Here is an 18224-nt window from a genome sequence, read left to right on the forward strand (position 1 = left end):
CCCCATACAGGAATGGAATTCCTATCCCTAAATTAAGTTGACTATCATAGTTCTCTGTAAGCCACAATTGGCCAGTCACTGGAACTTGTCGGATGTGGAACAGTGAGTGTCAAAAAGCTCCTAGCTTTGGATGACCATTGTTGTCAATTGTAAGTAAGACCCCGTGTAGACTATCCACTGGAGATGTGTGTTTTAGCAACTGTCTTGTTATGATTTTTTTAACTTTGAAAAAGTCACTGGCTTCTACTATATTTTTCTCTTTTAAAAATGCAATCCAGGCTTATTAGAGAAAATTAAGAAGCTGGAAAAAGAGTGAAAAGAAATAGATTAAAATTAGGTACATTCTGCCACCTGAAATTAAGCTCTGTGAAAACCTTGGTGCATCTCTCAGTCTCTCTCTCTCTCGCTCTTTCTCTCTCTCTGTCTCTCTCTCTCTCTCTCTCTCTCTCTCTCTCTCTCACACACACACACACACACACACACAAATGGTCTATTCATGTAGAACCACCTGAAATCTTTGAAACTCTTGTCATCAGGACTTGCGGACTGTCATAATGTCACCGTTAAGTAATGCTCTGAGGTTTCCAAAATACTCAATAATCTTAAACTTCCAAAGCAGTCACTTCGGGTGGTCATAATATACATTTATTCAAATGCTGATGCTGAACAGAATGGAATTGTGACAGTCCTCTTGCTGTCAGTTAAAGGGAGGGATGTGACAAATGGCCAGAGCCTGACATACACTATCTTTTGGATGGAAGAGGAGAAACCTCAAGACTCCACAACCCGACTTGCCAGGTAAGGCAGGCAGAATGTCTGGCATGTAGGAGGGTGGAGAAGGTGCTGGGCCTGTGGACCCTTGGTCCCTTGGTCTGACTTCTTCTTGGGATACTGGACCTCTGAGATTTCCTCAGAGATGTCTGACCAGCATTCCCAGCAGGCTCTGTTCCGTCCCTGGAGGGTAAGTACATATGAAGGTCACGCCTCTTTTTAGACTTTCTTAGTCCCTGCTTGTCATTTTCTTTCCTGTTGAGGGAAGACTCTAAACTCCAGGAAGGTGAATTATAATGGGGATCAATGGATATTAGTGGAAATCTTATTGAAAACCCTGGTTCAAACACAGATCAGAATAAAATCGAGTCCTTGCCCTGGGAGATCTCAGAGTATGATAAACTTGGGCTTTAGCTTGTTTTTAATCACAGTGGCATTTCAGCTGCCAGGCCTCTGGGGTACTTGACTAGGTGTTAGTTTCTCTGTTATCATCCCCTTTCCAAAATCTCTCACCTGCAATTTCCTTTAATTCTGGACATCCCCTGAGTGTCCAGCCTGAAGACTGCATTCCCTCTTTGCATTCGTTCAGGACTCTCGTTCCCTCTCATCTATCTCACGGGGATGCGCTTAAAGTTTGAAAAAATTGATTGAAATAACAAATCATGATTGCCATACATGTGAACATTTGTATTTTATTTTGTTATTTTTACTTGGAAGTAAAAAGTACAATGGTAGTTATCAGAGGTCAATGGAGAGGGAGAGTTGGGGGGAAAAGCCATTTTTTTTTTTTAGTCAAATGTATTTTTCATGGGATTGCATTAAAATCATAACAGCTGATACTAACTGATCACTAACGATGCACCAGGCACCATTGTGAATGTTTTTCATGTTAACTCAGCCCTCACTACAGTCCTCTGAGAAAATCCTACTGTTATTATCATCCCATTTTCCAAATGAGAACAACTGAGTCCTAGAGAAGGTGAATAATTTGTCCAAGACCTCACAACCAATAGGTGGCAGAACTTGGGTTCCCACTCATGTGCTCTGCTCATAAAATCGGTGTTTTTAGCCACTATGTCATTGTGCCAGAGTTGCCTGCTCCAGCCTCTGCCCACTGCTCCTCCTGTGCCCAAGAAGGCGACACTCACACAGGCCATCTTGGTGTTCTCCAGGGAGGCAGTCGACCTCAGGGGGAAAACCCCTTCTCCTCTCCACCCCATCTCTCAGCATCCTCTGGTTTGCCTTCAATTTTCCAGATCCCTGTTATCCATTCGTCTTGTTATTCTTCCTTCTGTCTTTTCCTTTTGTTTTTATCCTTTACTGTAATAAGGTGGATACTTAACATAGGAGAGAACAGGAACTCACACATTCATTTTGCCCTCTTGGTCTAAATGGCTACCTTTAATCTGGACCTACAGAAGCGTGGCTTTCACTATGAATCCATCTAATGTGACTCGTGACCTGATCCCAGCCTGCTTGTCCAGCCTTGACCCCAACTTTTGAACTCAATACCTTTCAACTGTGTTTCTTACGCCTCCTATTTTCCTGATTCTGGGTGCCTGTCTCTCATCTCCAAATCTTGAGTCTTTCTTGAAATCCATGGCAGAGTATGATCTGTCCCCCATCGCAACTCCAAGCACCCTGTGGACATCATGCATTTGCTTTTATCATTATCATTCCTATTATATTTTCATTCCCATATTGCCTAGAGGATTCTTATGAGTTTTAGCAAGTTGTTTTCTGGGGTTGGGAAGCATGTGTTTTGAACTTTGATATTGTTGTCTTCAAATATAGTTATAAGAGAGAGGAAGTTTTAAATTTACAAATTCTCCATAGCTTCAGGAAAAAAAAATCATGATAGGATTCAATAACTACATCTGATGAAAAAATCCCTTAGCAGCTAGAAAAGAATCTTCTTAAGGCATAATTCTAGACTAGAAATCTATAGGAAACATTATTCTTAATGGAGAACTTTAGTTTAGACACAATCCCTTTAAGAAAAGGGACAAGAAGGATGCTGACTCTCACTGCTACTGTTCTAGTAATTACTGGAGGTAGTGGCTGAAACAGCTCCCAGTGCCCTTGGCCATTTGATGTTGTCACATGCCAATGTCACGTGAGCTGAAGTTAATACTCATCCTGCAATCTGGCCCAGAAAACCCCACGAGCGCTCTCTCCCTTCTTTTTCTCAGTTGCTGGCTGATTAGGAAGGTGATGTCCAAAGTGACTTTGGCTGACTGAAGAGGTACAATAAGACTAAGTCTGGCATGACTGTGTGGAGCAGAAATCTCCCTCTTCCTTTCTGGATCTACACTGGGGAGTTATGTAAGCAGAACAACCAACTTTAATTGTGCAGGTCCTTATGTTTTGAACCTGAGCATCTAACTACCTACTGCAGTGATAGGGATGCCACCGTGACAAAATCCTGCCATCTGTCCCCAGTAACTTGGAAGGAACACTAATTATCTTTTGTACCTGTAGTTTATGAATGGTTAGAAAGAGCCCAGGTTTTGGTGCTTGCTGATGATTACTTCGTGCTTTTAACAATATTTTGAGAAAAAAAAAATGAACTCAGGAAAACGTTGACTGATTTTCATAAATTAAAGATTTCAGAATGTTGGAGAAACCAAATGCTTCTGAACCTAAAATAGTAGGAGAAAAGACTGAAGAAAGATTAGAGGAAAAATACGCACCAATGCTTCTTATGAACCAAAGGAACTCAGCCTATGGCTAAGACGACATAGAACATATCATTTTTTATCTGACCTATTATTTCACATGCCTCAAAGAAGCTGCCATTGTTTGAGGCAAAGATGAATACAAATACACACAAAAAATAAAGAGATTTAGAACTCTGTTTCAGAAATAATTTTGCATGCAGTTATAGGGAAATGGAGTAGACAAAACAAATTGACTAGAAGTCACTTAAGTTTCTAAGAAATTTGAATTGCCAATGTAACCAGGAATGTGGTTTGAAAAAAATCCTTTATCTATTTCCTCTAGAAATCAACCCTAACCCTATTAAACAACGAGTTGCAGTATCTGTACAGCTCCTATAAGAACAGACTAGCACTTCAGCCATGGCCGTGGAATTAAATGACCAAGGGAGAACCTTCCCAAGTACAGGACCAAGAGCCTGGAGAACAATGGGCATTTCTCCTTCCTACCAGGAAAGAGTTTTCATAGTGCTTGTCCAACAGATGTTCTCATTGCTATGGACCAATGACTGATGTGTCTTTCACACAGTTATGATTCTTTGAATCATAACTTTTGATGAATATTTTACTGCAGATTGAACCCAGGAGTGCTTTACCAGTGGGCTATATCATCAGCCCTCTTTTATTTTTATTTTGAGACAGGGTCTCCCTAAATTGCCCAGATTGGTCTGAAACGTGGATCTTCCTGCCTCAGCTTTCCAACAGCTGGATTAAAGGGATGCACCACTGAATCAGATTTTTTTTTTTTTGCCTGTGTATTAGCCCAGCTCCACCATTGTGTATTGGATATGGAAGGGGTGGATAACTTGTCTTCTTAGTTTACAGATTTTCTGACCATGAAGAACTAGATTTCAACCTAATGAGAACACTATTCAGTAGCAAGAGATCCTGGTTTCTAGCTACGTGCTCTCAACTTAGATCCATAAAGATCCACACATGTCCACATAAAGGTAATTACGATTCCCCACTGTCCTGGAAAATCTGCACCATTACCTTAGCAAGAAATAAATTTATGTGTTAGCAAAATTACATCTTGGGTCTTAATCTGCATCATTAATACCATATACAATCAAGTAGGTCTTACAGTGTAGCAGTATTCTTAGGGTATGACCACACTCACACTCAAATGGGTGACGATAAAGAGGCTGAGCAGGTTCAGAATTGGGATCATGTTGGGGGCTTAAGGATACAGGGAATAACCTACTTAGGAGAAGAGGGTTTTCCAAGTGCTCAGGAACCAGGCAAAAGAGTAAGAATTGAAGTGCACTGTCCAATTCTGCAGGAAGACTTACAGGAAAAGTGCCCAGTACACTCTTGTACGTGGACCACTTTGGAGGCCTCTGTTCTGAACACCAGGAAGGAGCTGAGGTGTGAAAATGCGTGCCATTACCTCCAGGTGGCAGTGGAAGTAAGAGAAAAGTAAATGAATCACATGATACTGGGGGTCACACTCTTAGCTGTATTAAACAAGAGTAAGATAAGCAAGTTGGGAACTCCAGGTCCCATTTGATGGAAATTTTGTAAAAACCTCAAGGGAATGGATAAAAACAAATTGTTAAAGAGTTTTAGAAAAATATTTACAAAGGACTGAGGGTGTAGCTCGGAGTTAGAACACTTGTATAGCAGGTGGCAACTCCTGCATTCCATCCTGAGCACTAATAAAAAAAAAAAAAAAAAAAAAAAAAAAAAATATATATATATATATATATATATATATATATATATATATGGTTATATCATATGGTTATCATTTCCTAGAGGGTTGAAGCCAGCTTAAGAAGTGAACAAGACTCATGTCAGGGGAAGTGGGCAACATAAGACACATCTTTTGCTTAAATGTTCCCAGTGAGACATATGAGAGCTTCATTTGCTCTGCTTTTCTTAAGAAGCCCTGTGGGAACCAAGGTCATTACCATGTGGGTATCTATTTCCTATCTAGAAATCACCATTTTCCTAAAGCAAACTTAGAAATATTTCCATTTTCTCCTCTCTTTGAAATATTTGTTCTTCCACTTTCAAAGTCTATTTTTGCAGAGTCGCTCTGTATTTTAAGCACACCCAAAACACATATGGTTTGTGAGATATGAACAATGGAGCCATACCAAGATGTCCCTGGTGTTCAGCTTGGCAGTAGAGCCCTGGCATGTGGATATTCAACAGGAACCACTGATGTTGAACTACATTTTAAATGAGTAGTACTGGTTCTTAAACAAGAATAAATGACTGAATAGTACTACCTATTTTTTCTAAACTTTTAATTTTACACATTTTTGTTTTAAATTTATGTATATGTATTTTTGTTTAGTTTGGGGTAAACATACTATTTACTTTTTTTTACTTTTTCACCTAAAAGCAACTTATACATACATTTCTACATGTAAACTTGTAATTTTTCCTGGTTATGTAATTGTCTATTTTGTTAATATACTAATTATGACAGACACACAGATGATACTAAGTTTTTGAACATTTATGCTATTTTCTTTTTTGTTATTAGCTTCTGTTACTAATATATGAAATAAATTACAAAATAATAATTTATAAGATTTTTTGCTATTTTTTGAAGTATATTATTCAAAATGGAAATAGTGGGCCAAAATATGTAGACAATTTTATTTTGTGAATTTGGGAATACTTTGCTGTGTTATTTCTGAGTAAATTCAGAGTTACAAACAATGTATAGGTGAGGTTTTTTTCCCTTATACTTTATTATTTTATCAATAAATATTTTGCTACATTAATAGTTCTACAATATAGTGGTTATACTGAATGAAAAAGAATGGTTATATAGAATGCAATCAAAAAATAACACGAGTAATGTTTCCTGTATCCTTCAAATGGATTTTGTAGAACTGATCCTTCTACTGTCCCTCTGCCAAAACCAGAGTGGACTTCACTACTATTGTGTTCACTCTTAGGCAATGCAAATGATCCACCAGTTTCTGATTAAAATATCTACATAAATATGGTAATCTAAACTTTTATTCTGATTTTATATTAGTGTTTTTATTCTTGATCTTCCTTGGATTCAGGATGTGGATACTGTGGTCAACTCCTCTTCCTTCCTCTTGTTACCCAAAAAGCTTCTGACCCACCTCGAGAGGGAACACAGGAAAACTGTTTTGTGTAGACTGATATCTTCATGGTGGTCTAGCATTTCACTCTGGGCAGAGATTTCTAACCGAACCTTTCCTTAGTAGGTGCTTTTGTGGGTTTCTGAGAGTTTTCCCACCACTGGAATCTTCCTGCTATTCTCTGAGTTTGTGCAAATCCGCGTGTCTTAAGTCTCTTCAGTCCTTAGGCTATGCACCCACCTGAGAAGTCATTTCCAACATGACCAAAGACAACCTACACCAGCAATTTTTTTTTCCACAGGGCCCATATAAAGCCCACATGAAACTCTTTTAATAGCCACCCAAACCTTCAAGGATTCTTGTCACCCTCAGCTTCACAATCTCTCCTGACTGGGGCTACCTGTTGCCCTTTAGAATTCTCAAGTGACAGATTTCACGGACATTCAGAGACACATGCAAGCTCATCCACGGCCCCTGAGAGCTCTGGTCTTGAAGGGAAGCAGAGGAAACCTCAGTCCTCTCCTCCTTAGGGAGGACTTGGAGATATGCCAGAGGCTCTCTTCTCTGCACTCTGTCTTTCTGATCACCACACACTTCTACATCCCCACCATCAGTGAGAACTTTAGGATCTTTAGACAAAATCCTTGTAAATTCTGTTCCAAGATTCATGTGCCAACTGAGAACGGAGTTCTCACTGGTTTGAAGTGTCAACCCAATCATCTATTTTAATACTGTGTTAGCTCAGCTAGAACTCTTTCTATTGTAAGTGATGAAAAAAAACCCAGTGGAAATTGGCTTGAGCAAAAAGTGGATTTATTGACTCCCATAACTGAGGAAGGAGGTAATGTTTGCTCAGGCACAACTGGATCCAGAGATCACCAGGACCTGAGCTTTTTCTTGTCCTCTTTCCTCCCTCTCTCTTTTTCCTCTGCTGTCTTTCCTATGTTGGTCCTGTGATCAGGCAGGGTCTCCCACTATGTCTGGCCTTTCCTGCTTTCTATCTCCCATGAGTCTCAGATGGTCCACATCACTCCCCAGTATTCAACTTAGGAACAATAAGCACGCTGCATTGTTGGGAGAAATCCTAGTTCTTGGCTTGCAGCAGTTAATGTCTCAAGTGTGTAAACTTGCAGGGAGGAGAGTTCCGCTCTGGCCACCTAGGAAAGTAAACAACTGCCCCAAATTGACCTAGTGTTACCAAGGGAACCTGTATAGGAGCCTGGTGGTCTGATCCCCCGTGGCACATTGTGATTGGGCAAGATACCTATAAAATGTATGGCTATTCCCGCAATAAATGAGTTTGCAGGCTGCTCGCCACAAGCCTGCTTCCACCCAACTCCTAGAGTCTGGGGGTCTTGACTCCATAGCCCTTACCTGCGCCTGAGCTAGCCTAACACCCCTACACTGCATTTTGTTATCAGTCAGACTCTGAGCACTCTCCTGTTCCCCTTCTCCTTGGGTCCAGGACACAAATATTTTACCCCTCAGACCACTTGGTCAATTGTCAATTTTCAGATCCCCTGTTCTGTGGTTACACTTTTGATCTTGAAAGTGTAGATGTAAGACTAAGTATTGTTGTGGTTCTTTGTTATTCATTCCTTTTCCTGGGGTAATAAAGATGTGGATAAAATAAATACACTGGTAAAAATTTGATCATCATAACTCAAAGTACAAAAATATAACTATTCCATAATTGGATTTATTTTCTATTTTGAGGATATAACTATTGAGTCTTTTACACAAAAGTAATTTATTTCCTTGGAGGCCAACCTGTAAAACACAATTATCCTCATCCTTTTTCTTTTTTCCAAGTTAATTGTGGCTTAATAGTAAGCTTCACAGCTTTATACAAAATTTGATATGGCATTTTTACATTTTTTAAAGATAAACTAGGGCTACTTCTGAAAATCTGTTTGCCCATACAAAAGCAGGAGGCAAACATAATCATTTTTCCGTTATCTTTTGGGATAATACTCCTCCTTCCATCAAAAAGTGTTTGTATGTTTCATTTTTTTTTATAGGGTTGGTTTCTATCCAGGAAAAAAAAAAAAAAAAAGCTTTAGTCTGAGGGAAAGAATTCTGGAGAAATTCAAACTCTGTATATTTCATCAACATAAATAAACCAGACACTATTCTGTTCTGAATTTATTTTGGAAAGTATGGAAAACTTCGCATAAGACTGGTAGGTGACCCACACTGACATGGGAGAGGTAGTATATTATTTCTTTGTGGGCTGAAATTAAAATTTTCTTCTTTTTTTTTATTTTTATTTTTCTATAATTGTATTTTTCCTTCTTGTAGATATTGTGTTTCATAAAAGTGTGACTTGATGGCTTTTGAGAATTTTGAAAATACTTCTGCCCATTATCTCTCCAGTACACTTAGAATCCTTGTTACATATACTTAGATTTTTCTCTGTGTCCTATTTGCTTCTTAGGCTTTTTCATATTTTACATACTTCTGTGTCTCTACACTTCACTGTGAATATTTTCTTTTGATCCACTCTTCCTTCACTTTCTCCTATTCTATTCTACTGAATCTAAAGCTTTTACATATGTGTTAACAATTTTCATTAGATGTATATTTTGTTTCTAGAATTCTTATGTGATTTTTAACAATATTTTAAAGTTCTCTTCTGAAAGTTCTCATCTTGCATACAATTTCCTTTGTAAATAATCAAAATTGTTTTAACTTTTGTTTCTGAGAACTCTAGCTCTCCTATGACCTTTCTATCTTTTTTTTTTCTTGTCTTTATTTTCAATCAGTTTTTTCTGCAGGTCTCTGTATTTTTTTAATTAAATGTGGGACATCATATGAAAATCATAAAGATAATTTAAAATCCTGTATTTTGTTATTGTTATCTTGAAAAGATGTACATTAACTTCTGTTAAGTAGTTATGGTCAGAGGGAGATTCAGTTACTTGGGGTTGAAATGGATATAAGGACAATCATCAGTCCTTGTGAAGATTGGTGTCTTTTAGTTCCTTTCTACTCTTAGGTGAGAGCTCCTTGGGTACCAGAATTGAAGGCCTGTCGTGCGTACCAATGCCCTCTTCCATATGGGTCCTTGTTGTGGTTTGGATCTTAAATGTTCTCCAAAGGCCCATGTGCTAAAGGCTTAGTCACCAGTCTGTGATACTGTTGGGAGGTGTGGAACCTTTAGGAGGTGGGGCCTAGTGGAAGGCAGTTGGGTCATTGGTGGCATGTCCTTTAAGGGGATATTGGGACTCCAGTCCCTTCTGTTCTCTTTGGTTTTCTGGCTACCATGAGGTGAGCAGCTCTGTTCTACCACAAGCTCCTACCATGATGTGCTGCCTTGGCACAAGTCCAAAAACAATGAATCAAAACCTCCAACACTGTGAGCCAAAATAAATCTTTCTTCCTTTAAGTTGATTGTCTCAGGTATTTTATCACAGTGATGGAAAGCTGACCAACACAGTCCTTTTCCCAATATTTATCCCTACATCCCTAAGAGATGGCCCAAACCTCTGCTTAGCTTTATACCATCTCAGTACATGCTTTGGTACTGGCAAATGCACAAAGGGAAAATGTGGTATCAAATGTATTTCTCATCTTTTAGAATTTTCCTTCTCTTTAGGATCATAGACCCTGAAGCCCCCACTGCCTTGATAGTTCTCTGATACCTTCAATTGGTTTAAAATAAATGCCCTGTTTGCTTTTCCTAGAGGGAAACCACACATCATCACTGTCAGAGGAAGTTCTAAGTGGAATTTTACGTAGTGCTTAAGAGAATAATAACCCTAGTGCTGATCTCTTGGATTCAAATCCAGATCTACCACTGATAAATTAATTACACTGGGAAAAATCATTTAATTTCTCTGTACTTTAACATCTTTATCTTAATATAAGAATAAAATATTACCTATGTTAATTGATTTTGTGAAGATCAAATTAGACACAAAAAAGACACACTGTTAGTGCTCATTGGCAATGTTTGTACTTAAAATAAACTTAAATAGTGAGATATTTATTGAGTGAAATGGTGAGATATTTATTGAGTGCATAACCACTCTGGTGCTGTGGTAAGTAATAAATGGAGAAAAGTTTTTTTTTCTAGTCTTATTTTTACTCAGCCCTTAACATCTAATATATAATACCAATGTCTACACTTGGGCAGGCAACAGAATCAAAGGGCCTGGTGTTACAGGAAAACCTTTTAAGAGAATATGCTGTGTAGTGGTCAAAACTTTCTGGGTTTAAAAGTCACTGGAACCAGTGATTCTGCAAGGAGCAGCAATGCCTTTGTTGTTTAAAAGTGTTCAATATTTAAAAAAAAATTCTTATTTTGAAGAAAGTGTTTAAAGGCAAATTGTTTGCATTGCAGATGCAAAGATTTAGGAGTTTCACAGTGCTTCATTTGTATGCTGGTTCCATTAGTAGCTGTTATATACACATTGCAATTATTTCTTTCATGAAAGCCCTGAATCTCCACATAGTTTTCAACTAATTCTCTAAGGTGAAAAGGAGAGCAAGTTAGGTTTTCTAGAGAGCCATATATATATATATATATATATATAAAATATATAAATATATATATATAATATATATAAATATATATAAATATATATATAATATATATAAATATATTATTTATAAATATATTATTATATAAATATATATAAAATATATATATATATATTTTTTTTAATTGCAAATGTCCAGAGTGAGTGGACATATCTTCCTTGTACATCTGCTCAAACAGCATACTGTACTATTCTGATGAAAAAAGATAAAGAATCATGATTGTGAAGAAATGAGGTCATACAAAAGAGATATCTGCATATCCATGTTTATTGTGGACCTGTTCACAATTGCCAAGATATGGAATCCACTTAGGTGCCCATCAACAGATGAGTGGATAAAGAATTTGTAATATATACATATTACAGGAAATGGATGGAATTGGAGGACATCATATTAAGGAAATAAGCCTGACCTGAAAAGATAAGTATCATATGTTTTCTCTCATATGTGGAAACAAACAAACAAAAATTTCCCTGAGAGTAGAAGAGGGACTGTTAGGGAAGGGAAAGGGAATAGAGGGAGAGGGCAGAAGAGGGTAGAAGGGAGGGTGGACATGATCAGAACATGATATAAGTGATTAAGTGAATTAATTTGTATGATTCATATGAAGCCATATTTATAATAATAATAGAAGAATATTGCTTGTTCAATTTTGCACAACAAAAATGAGATGACAAAAAGAGTCCTAGGAACTGCCTTTAAAGGCTAAATATTTCCAAGGCATATTTGAAGTGACTTAGCTATAGAACTCCATGCTGCCTGACAGGTAGCAAGCCAGGAAGAATTGGTCTCAGGTCGCAGCAATCAGAATTGCTATTTATTGAACACGTAGGTGGTGCAAGCTTTACCCCACAGATCTCATTTCAAATAATCCTCATGACCCCTCTGTAAGGTAGTTCAGCTACATTAATCTTCATATTAGAGAAAAGGAAACTGAAGTTACATGAATTAATAGTGAGTGTTCGGGGACTGGGGGGATGTAGCTTAGTGGTAGAGTATGTCATGAGAAAGGCCCTGGGTTCGATCCCTAGCACCCCTCCCGACCCCCAAAAGGAAGAAAAGAAAGTGAAGGTCCACGCTTGGGCTCCGGAGTTCATTTTCTTTCTACACCATGCCTGCATGCCTGACTGAACCTTTTATGATGTCATTATGTACAATGCCATTTTAAATATTAGGAGAGGGTTCTTGAAATAAGGAACACATTGTGTTGAGCTCCTTTAGGAGTTTCAGGAATGAATTAACGTCCTTGCTCTTTAAGGAATCACATTTAAATGGACGGTGACTTTCAGATCCTAGTCAGGCTAGGAAATGGGCCCAAATGCTGAGAGCCCTCCATGACGAGTTTCACCCTAGAGGCTGAAGGTGGGGCTGCGGTGGCCAGCGCACATGTCCAGGCTCCTTAGCGTGTGTAACACAGGCCTGCTGGTCAACACAGTCACAGACCTAGGCAGGCTGCTGGGCAGAATTTTTTGTTTATTTTTATCTGGACAACATTAGGCTTTTTAGAGTCTCTTGTGAGAAATTTGCTGTGTTTGATAGGATGAATTCTAGTGCTCAGTCACTTTATATTAGTAACACTAAAACACCTGTCACCACACTGTCCCTTGGCTCTTCATATTTTTTCTTGGCAATGTCCCTCACTTTTTTCTACTCATTCTACATTTAGACCCTCTGCTCACATGCATATAAGAAAATACCCTGCACCAAAGAATAAGATTTTTGCTGGGCGTGGTGGTGCACGCCTGTAATCCCAGTGGCTTGGGAGGCTGAGGCAGGAAGATCATGAGTTCAAAGTCAGCCTCAGCAAAAGCAACTCAGCAAGACCCTGTCTTTAAATAAAATACAAAATAGACCTGGGGATGTGACTCAGTGGTCAAGTGACCTTGAGTTCAATCCCCAAAGAGTAAGATTTTCTACAACTTCACCACTGCCTGGTTCATATAACCTTCACAGGAAAAATTCTCTTACTTTTTTTTTCTTATTTAATTATTAAAAATACAGAGAGTGAAGATTATTTTCTTCCCACAAACACCAAATTTAAATGTGAAAAGTTCATATCAAGAAGGACAGAGGAACTGGCCAGGAAAGTTCAAGGAGGTTAAAGCAATTTGTAACTTTAATTATCCTCTGAATTGAGACAGCACAGTCCTCTAATCTCTTATTGTCTGTGACTTGTAAATTACTTTAGAGACAAGGTTAGCCTTACACCCTTTCTTAGTTCAACATTTTATGTTTATTTTTAAAAAATATGCTTGAAAGTGCCTTGGCAGTTGGGTCATTCATTGGACTAAATTAACATAATAACACTCTTAAAGCTACTTCACACACAAAAAAATACCAACCAATAGAAATGTCCTCTTCTTTTCTCATTCTTTATTTTAAATAGGTGATTGTTTTTCTTTAAATATGATTTAATACAAAAACATTCTCTGAATATATAAGTAAGTTAAGATTTCGATTTTTTAAACTTATTAAAAAATAAATTTTTTCCAGGTCCAAATATAAGTACACAACTATCTACTTAATTATCACACAGCAATGTAGAGCAAGATTGACTCTTACTCTTTTGGAAACAGACTATCACAGGAAGATCTTCCTTGCCTTTATATTGACTTTTTAAATTTGACTCTAAATGAGTGATAGCTGTATAGCCACAAAGCCTTAGCCTCTTATATCTAGAAACTTCTTTTAGGTAACTTAAAGCATTTTCCAAAGCTTTGTTAATGAGAGAAACTGGGACTGGATGGATTAAAGAATTTAATTGAGGAATCAGAGAGAGCTATTAAAACATTCATTTGCATGTCAAGTTTGCACATCTTGCTGCACTTTGAGTTATTAAATTTCTTTCATGAGGAAAGTCTACTCATTCTTCTCTTTCTCAGGATAACTCATACAAATCACCCCAGTGGAGAATAACACATGAGCCAGTGCTTCTGACGAACTCTGCTGTCAGACAAGCTATTTTACATGGGCCATTTGTGTTTTTAATGGGAAAAGTCTTTTTAGTTGGTTTATTCATTGAAAAATAAATGTATAAACGTGGGTGTTATTACATATGTTATACTTTATGGCATTTTCCCGTGCAAGCTTTATTCACGTGAGCCAACTATTATCATCATTAATATGATACTATATCTTGAGTGTTCAGCAATGAAGAAAACCAGTGAGGACTTCGTTGTCCCTGTAGTTTATTTAAAACAATGAAGGTGGACTCAGAAGTTTAGAAAAAGAGAAGAACTTATATATAAAAGAGATGTTTCAAGCTTTCCCTTTGACTGCACCATCATTAAGATTTTAATAGGATAGAATAAGTCAGTTTTAAAGAAACAGCAGATGAATTCAACAGAAATTTTGGGTCAGAAATCATAAAGCAATTAACTATAAAAATTATGCTAACACAAAAATGAGCATGCAAGGAAATATGTGCTCTTTATCTTGAAGTATTAATGAGCAGAGATTTTTTTTCCCTAGGGTTGACTCTCTGAAATACATTCTGATGAAATTTGCTTTCTGAAATGGTACAACTTAGGTAGCTACATAATCTGTCGATGGGTCCAATTCCTGTGATCATTCTTCACTTGACTGAAATCTTGTGTGTTCTTTGAGTTCTTCCAAAATTTGGCTTGGTGAGCACATTCTCTTTGGCTACTCTTCTGTAGAAGGATTATAGGTGGGAAATATAAAAGAGTGGTACATGACATAGTTAATTTTTTAACAGATCAGGACATCATTGCACAAAATAAATTTCAGTATTCTAAATTCTTAGAGTTGTCTTTGAATATAAGTAGTAAAACATGAAAGTCATCTCCATATGAATTAGCTGTGTTGGAGATTTCTTTCTTTCTTTCTTTCTTTCTTTTTTTTGTTAAAGAAAAACACAAAATTTTTAGCAAATCTATTCTAGAAGCCTTGCATAAGGAGCAAATATAATTGTTCTGCTCCTACCGTCTCCAGAGATGGGAAGCTAACAGAGAACTGGTACAGAGACAGACCAGTGTGCCAAGCTACGAAGAAATTGAGTTGATTTCCATTTGCCTGTTTGAATTTAAGACAAGCTCCCAAGTCTATAAGGTCTTTTTTGAGGAATAGCTTTTTTTCCCTTTTTTCCTGCATGGAAACTTATTGCTGAGTTCCTGTCTAATTCTAGAACCCAGAGTCTTCACCTTCTTGGTTGGAGGTTGGACTTTTAAGTTTATGTTGGATTTAGGTTTAGGTCCCAGAGAGTACATTAAAGGGATGTGAGAGTCTTCTCCTATTTGAGTGCTATAGGAACTGTACCCCAACATTCCCCATGACAAATGGGGTCACTGTGGCTGCCACAGTGGGCAGTTGGCTTACTCTCCTTTCTCACTAAGCATGCATCATGTGCAAGTTCAAGGAGGTTAAAGCAATTCAGACCTTAATTATTCCCTAACACTGGTTTGGTTGAGAAGGCACAGTCACACTCGCCTTCTATACCTTTGCCTTGGAAATCAGTTTAGAAAAATATTACAAAAAGAACAAAAGCGTTTTCAGTGATTTTGTGTTTTCTGACATTTCCTTTGGGGGAGGGAGTCCTGTTTCATAACTCACTTCACAACTTACTAAGATACTCTGGATAATCATTTACACAAATATAGGGAAGCTAAATGACTCTGAACTTCGGTTGGCCTGACTCTCCACTGCCCTTATGAGAACCACAGCACCAACCCTGCTGATGTGGGACTGCACGTGATTCTTGGGTACACTGCATTCTGTCTTTTTCTGTGGCCTTGCCAAGCTGAACTTCTGCTAGAACTGCCTGCCCTGGGTAACATCCAGTTTTTATTTATGACTGACTCCATGTGATTCCATCCCCAGAAGCCTTTGCTACCTGTGCCTGTCACTCCTCTACCTTAAAATGACTCCCTTCAAGAACCACTTCTCTTTCCTTCATTAGTCTCTCAACTTCTAAGGAACAGAGACTCATATGAGTACATAATATGGGTATGGTACCCAGGCCACAGTAAGCATTTAATACATGCTCGTTGCACTTAATTGAATTAAATTTACAAGGGCACTCTAATCCACTGTGGTGTATTCATTGCCCCAAACTTTTATGGACTGCTCCCCACAGAGAGTCATGATTCATTAAAAAAAAAAAAAAAAAAAAAAAGCAGAGGAAATGCCAAACACTACAGTTATCACCAGAATTAGTAAGTAGTTCAAAGTGTATAGAAATTTAGGGAACAAAATATTAGGATTTAGGTGGCAATTGTTCCATTTTTAAAACAGCATCAAAACTTTTTTTAATAGGAGAGGGATGCTTTACAGAGATATTTGTTCCAGTTGCAAGTCTGATTATAAGGTAATCGGGAGTGAATCTAGCATCTGACTCAAAAACTTTTGTTGTTTGAACTAGCTGCAGATTGAGTTTAATTAATCCTTTTAACTTGGAATTGCAGTTCTTTCATTCATTCTACATAACAGGAACTTCCTAAGACTGTGGAATTAGGCAATAATCATTGTTAAATTTTAAAAATGCACAGGATAATCTGCTGAGTCAAATTCTGTATATAAACTGTGGAGTTGTGGTAGATCTTTAAAACTTTACTTGTTATGACCCAGAACTCTGGAAAACCTAGTAATTTCTTTGAAGGTAGGTGCTTGATCCAGGGTTGAAACTGAAATCTAGAGATTTTCAGGATTCACAATCTAGCATGATTTTTGATAATTAGAGGAAAAACTTGACCTGATTTTGTAGAAAGCAAAATAAGATCCCTTTTGCTGAGCATTCAAACTCATTCCATAAACTTGTTATTGGTGCACCTTTTCCAAAATAGATATTACTTAGGCTTACACTTCAAGGCTGGGCACTAGATGCTTTCTTAGTGATGGGCCATAACCAATGAAATAATTGCGACTGGCTGGGGATTTAGACAATAGAAGTAGTAGAAGCTGCAGTCACTACTCAGCATTTGTGAGTTGCTCTCATGATGATATGAGTGCACAAGCTCCTCCAAGGGAATACTAATAATCTGGATTTGTTTTCAAAATGTAAAAATCTCCAACTTTTTAAAGATTGGCAATAAATTCTCTTTATGAAAAACATTATGTGGATCAATACTGTTCTGGATGAACAAAATGTTCCTGCAGTTCTCCACACTGACTTCAGACCCTGGAATGGAAGTGAAAACAGGACCAAGAGCCTGGCCAGCTGTGCAGAGGTCATTGAGGAACGGAGCCCACGGTGTTGACAACAGCTAGTAGGCCAGGTACTTGCGATGGCCGAGACCTTACGCTGGCTGAGAACAGTTTTAAATGCTTTATTTACCTCTGGTAGCTCATTTAATCCTCATTAAACTCTGAAAGTTTGATACTTCACTACCTTCATGTTAAAAGAGGTTTGGTAGCTTGCTTAAGGTAACATAGCTAATAAATGTTGGAACGCGGATTTGAATTCAGTTCCTGGTTCCACATCTGGAACTATTTAAATTATATCCACTGTAGGGTCACCTAGATACATAACTTTGCAGTTTAGGAAGTAAGAAGTACACAGAAGAACTTGATTTTCTCTTTCACTTATAGTATTTGATTTACTTTTTCTTTTCTTTCTTATCCTTTTTTTTTTTTTTTTTTTTAAGACACTGTGCCTAGGGGAGAATTTCACTAAGGTAAAGACAATTTTGACATTAAAAAATTAATCTTATGGAAGTAGCATTTATAAAATAGAATCTAAGCGAATTCTGATTGATTATCCCCTCCCCCCAGCTCAGAAAGAAATAGTTCACTAATTCATTTCCCTCCCAAAAGGCAAAAAACGACACAAATACCTGTTTGCCCCATTTCCATGGAATTTAAAGGCAAGTCCGTGTCTTCCAAGGAGGGAGGTTTTATGTCCAGTGAACTTTTCTATAAATAAAAAACAGAAAAATATTAGTACCCCATTTCAAAACTGAAGACACTAAAAATTAAAAAGGCTAAGATTTAAAAATTTTTTCTATGCTTTTTTCTTTTGGCTGAAGTTCACTTTGTAGAGATTTTTGGAGGAAGTCACTATTTCATAGATGTTACTAAACATTGATTTAAACTTATATTTGCATTTCTAAAGAGTATTTGGTATTTAATACATGCAATATTGCCTCATACATGAACTGTT

At 37.5% G+C, this 18224-nt stretch overlaps 1 protein-coding gene across 1 annotated transcript in view; it reads right to left on the reverse strand.

Moving 5' to 3' along the window:
• Nucleotides 1–14417: 14417 nt before the first annotated feature.
• Gypa (glycophorin A (MNS blood group)) overlaps nt 14418–18224 on the reverse strand; it is a 28089-nt gene continuing 24282 nt past the window's right edge. Inside the window, exons 7-8 of the mRNA XM_047565686.1 lie at nt 17899–17977; nt 14418–14760 (exon numbers count right to left, since the gene is read on the reverse strand). Coding sequence (XP_047421642.1) covers nt 14753–14760; nt 17899–17977 — 87 coding nt within the window. The 3' untranslated portion in view covers nt 14418–14752. The remainder of the gene's footprint in view (nt 14761–17898; nt 17978–18224) is intronic.

This window comes from Sciurus carolinensis, chromosome 10 (assembly GCF_902686445.1).
Source record: "Sciurus carolinensis chromosome 10, mSciCar1.2, whole genome shotgun sequence".
NCBI classification, from domain to species: Eukaryota; Metazoa; Chordata; class Mammalia; order Rodentia; family Sciuridae; genus Sciurus; species Sciurus carolinensis.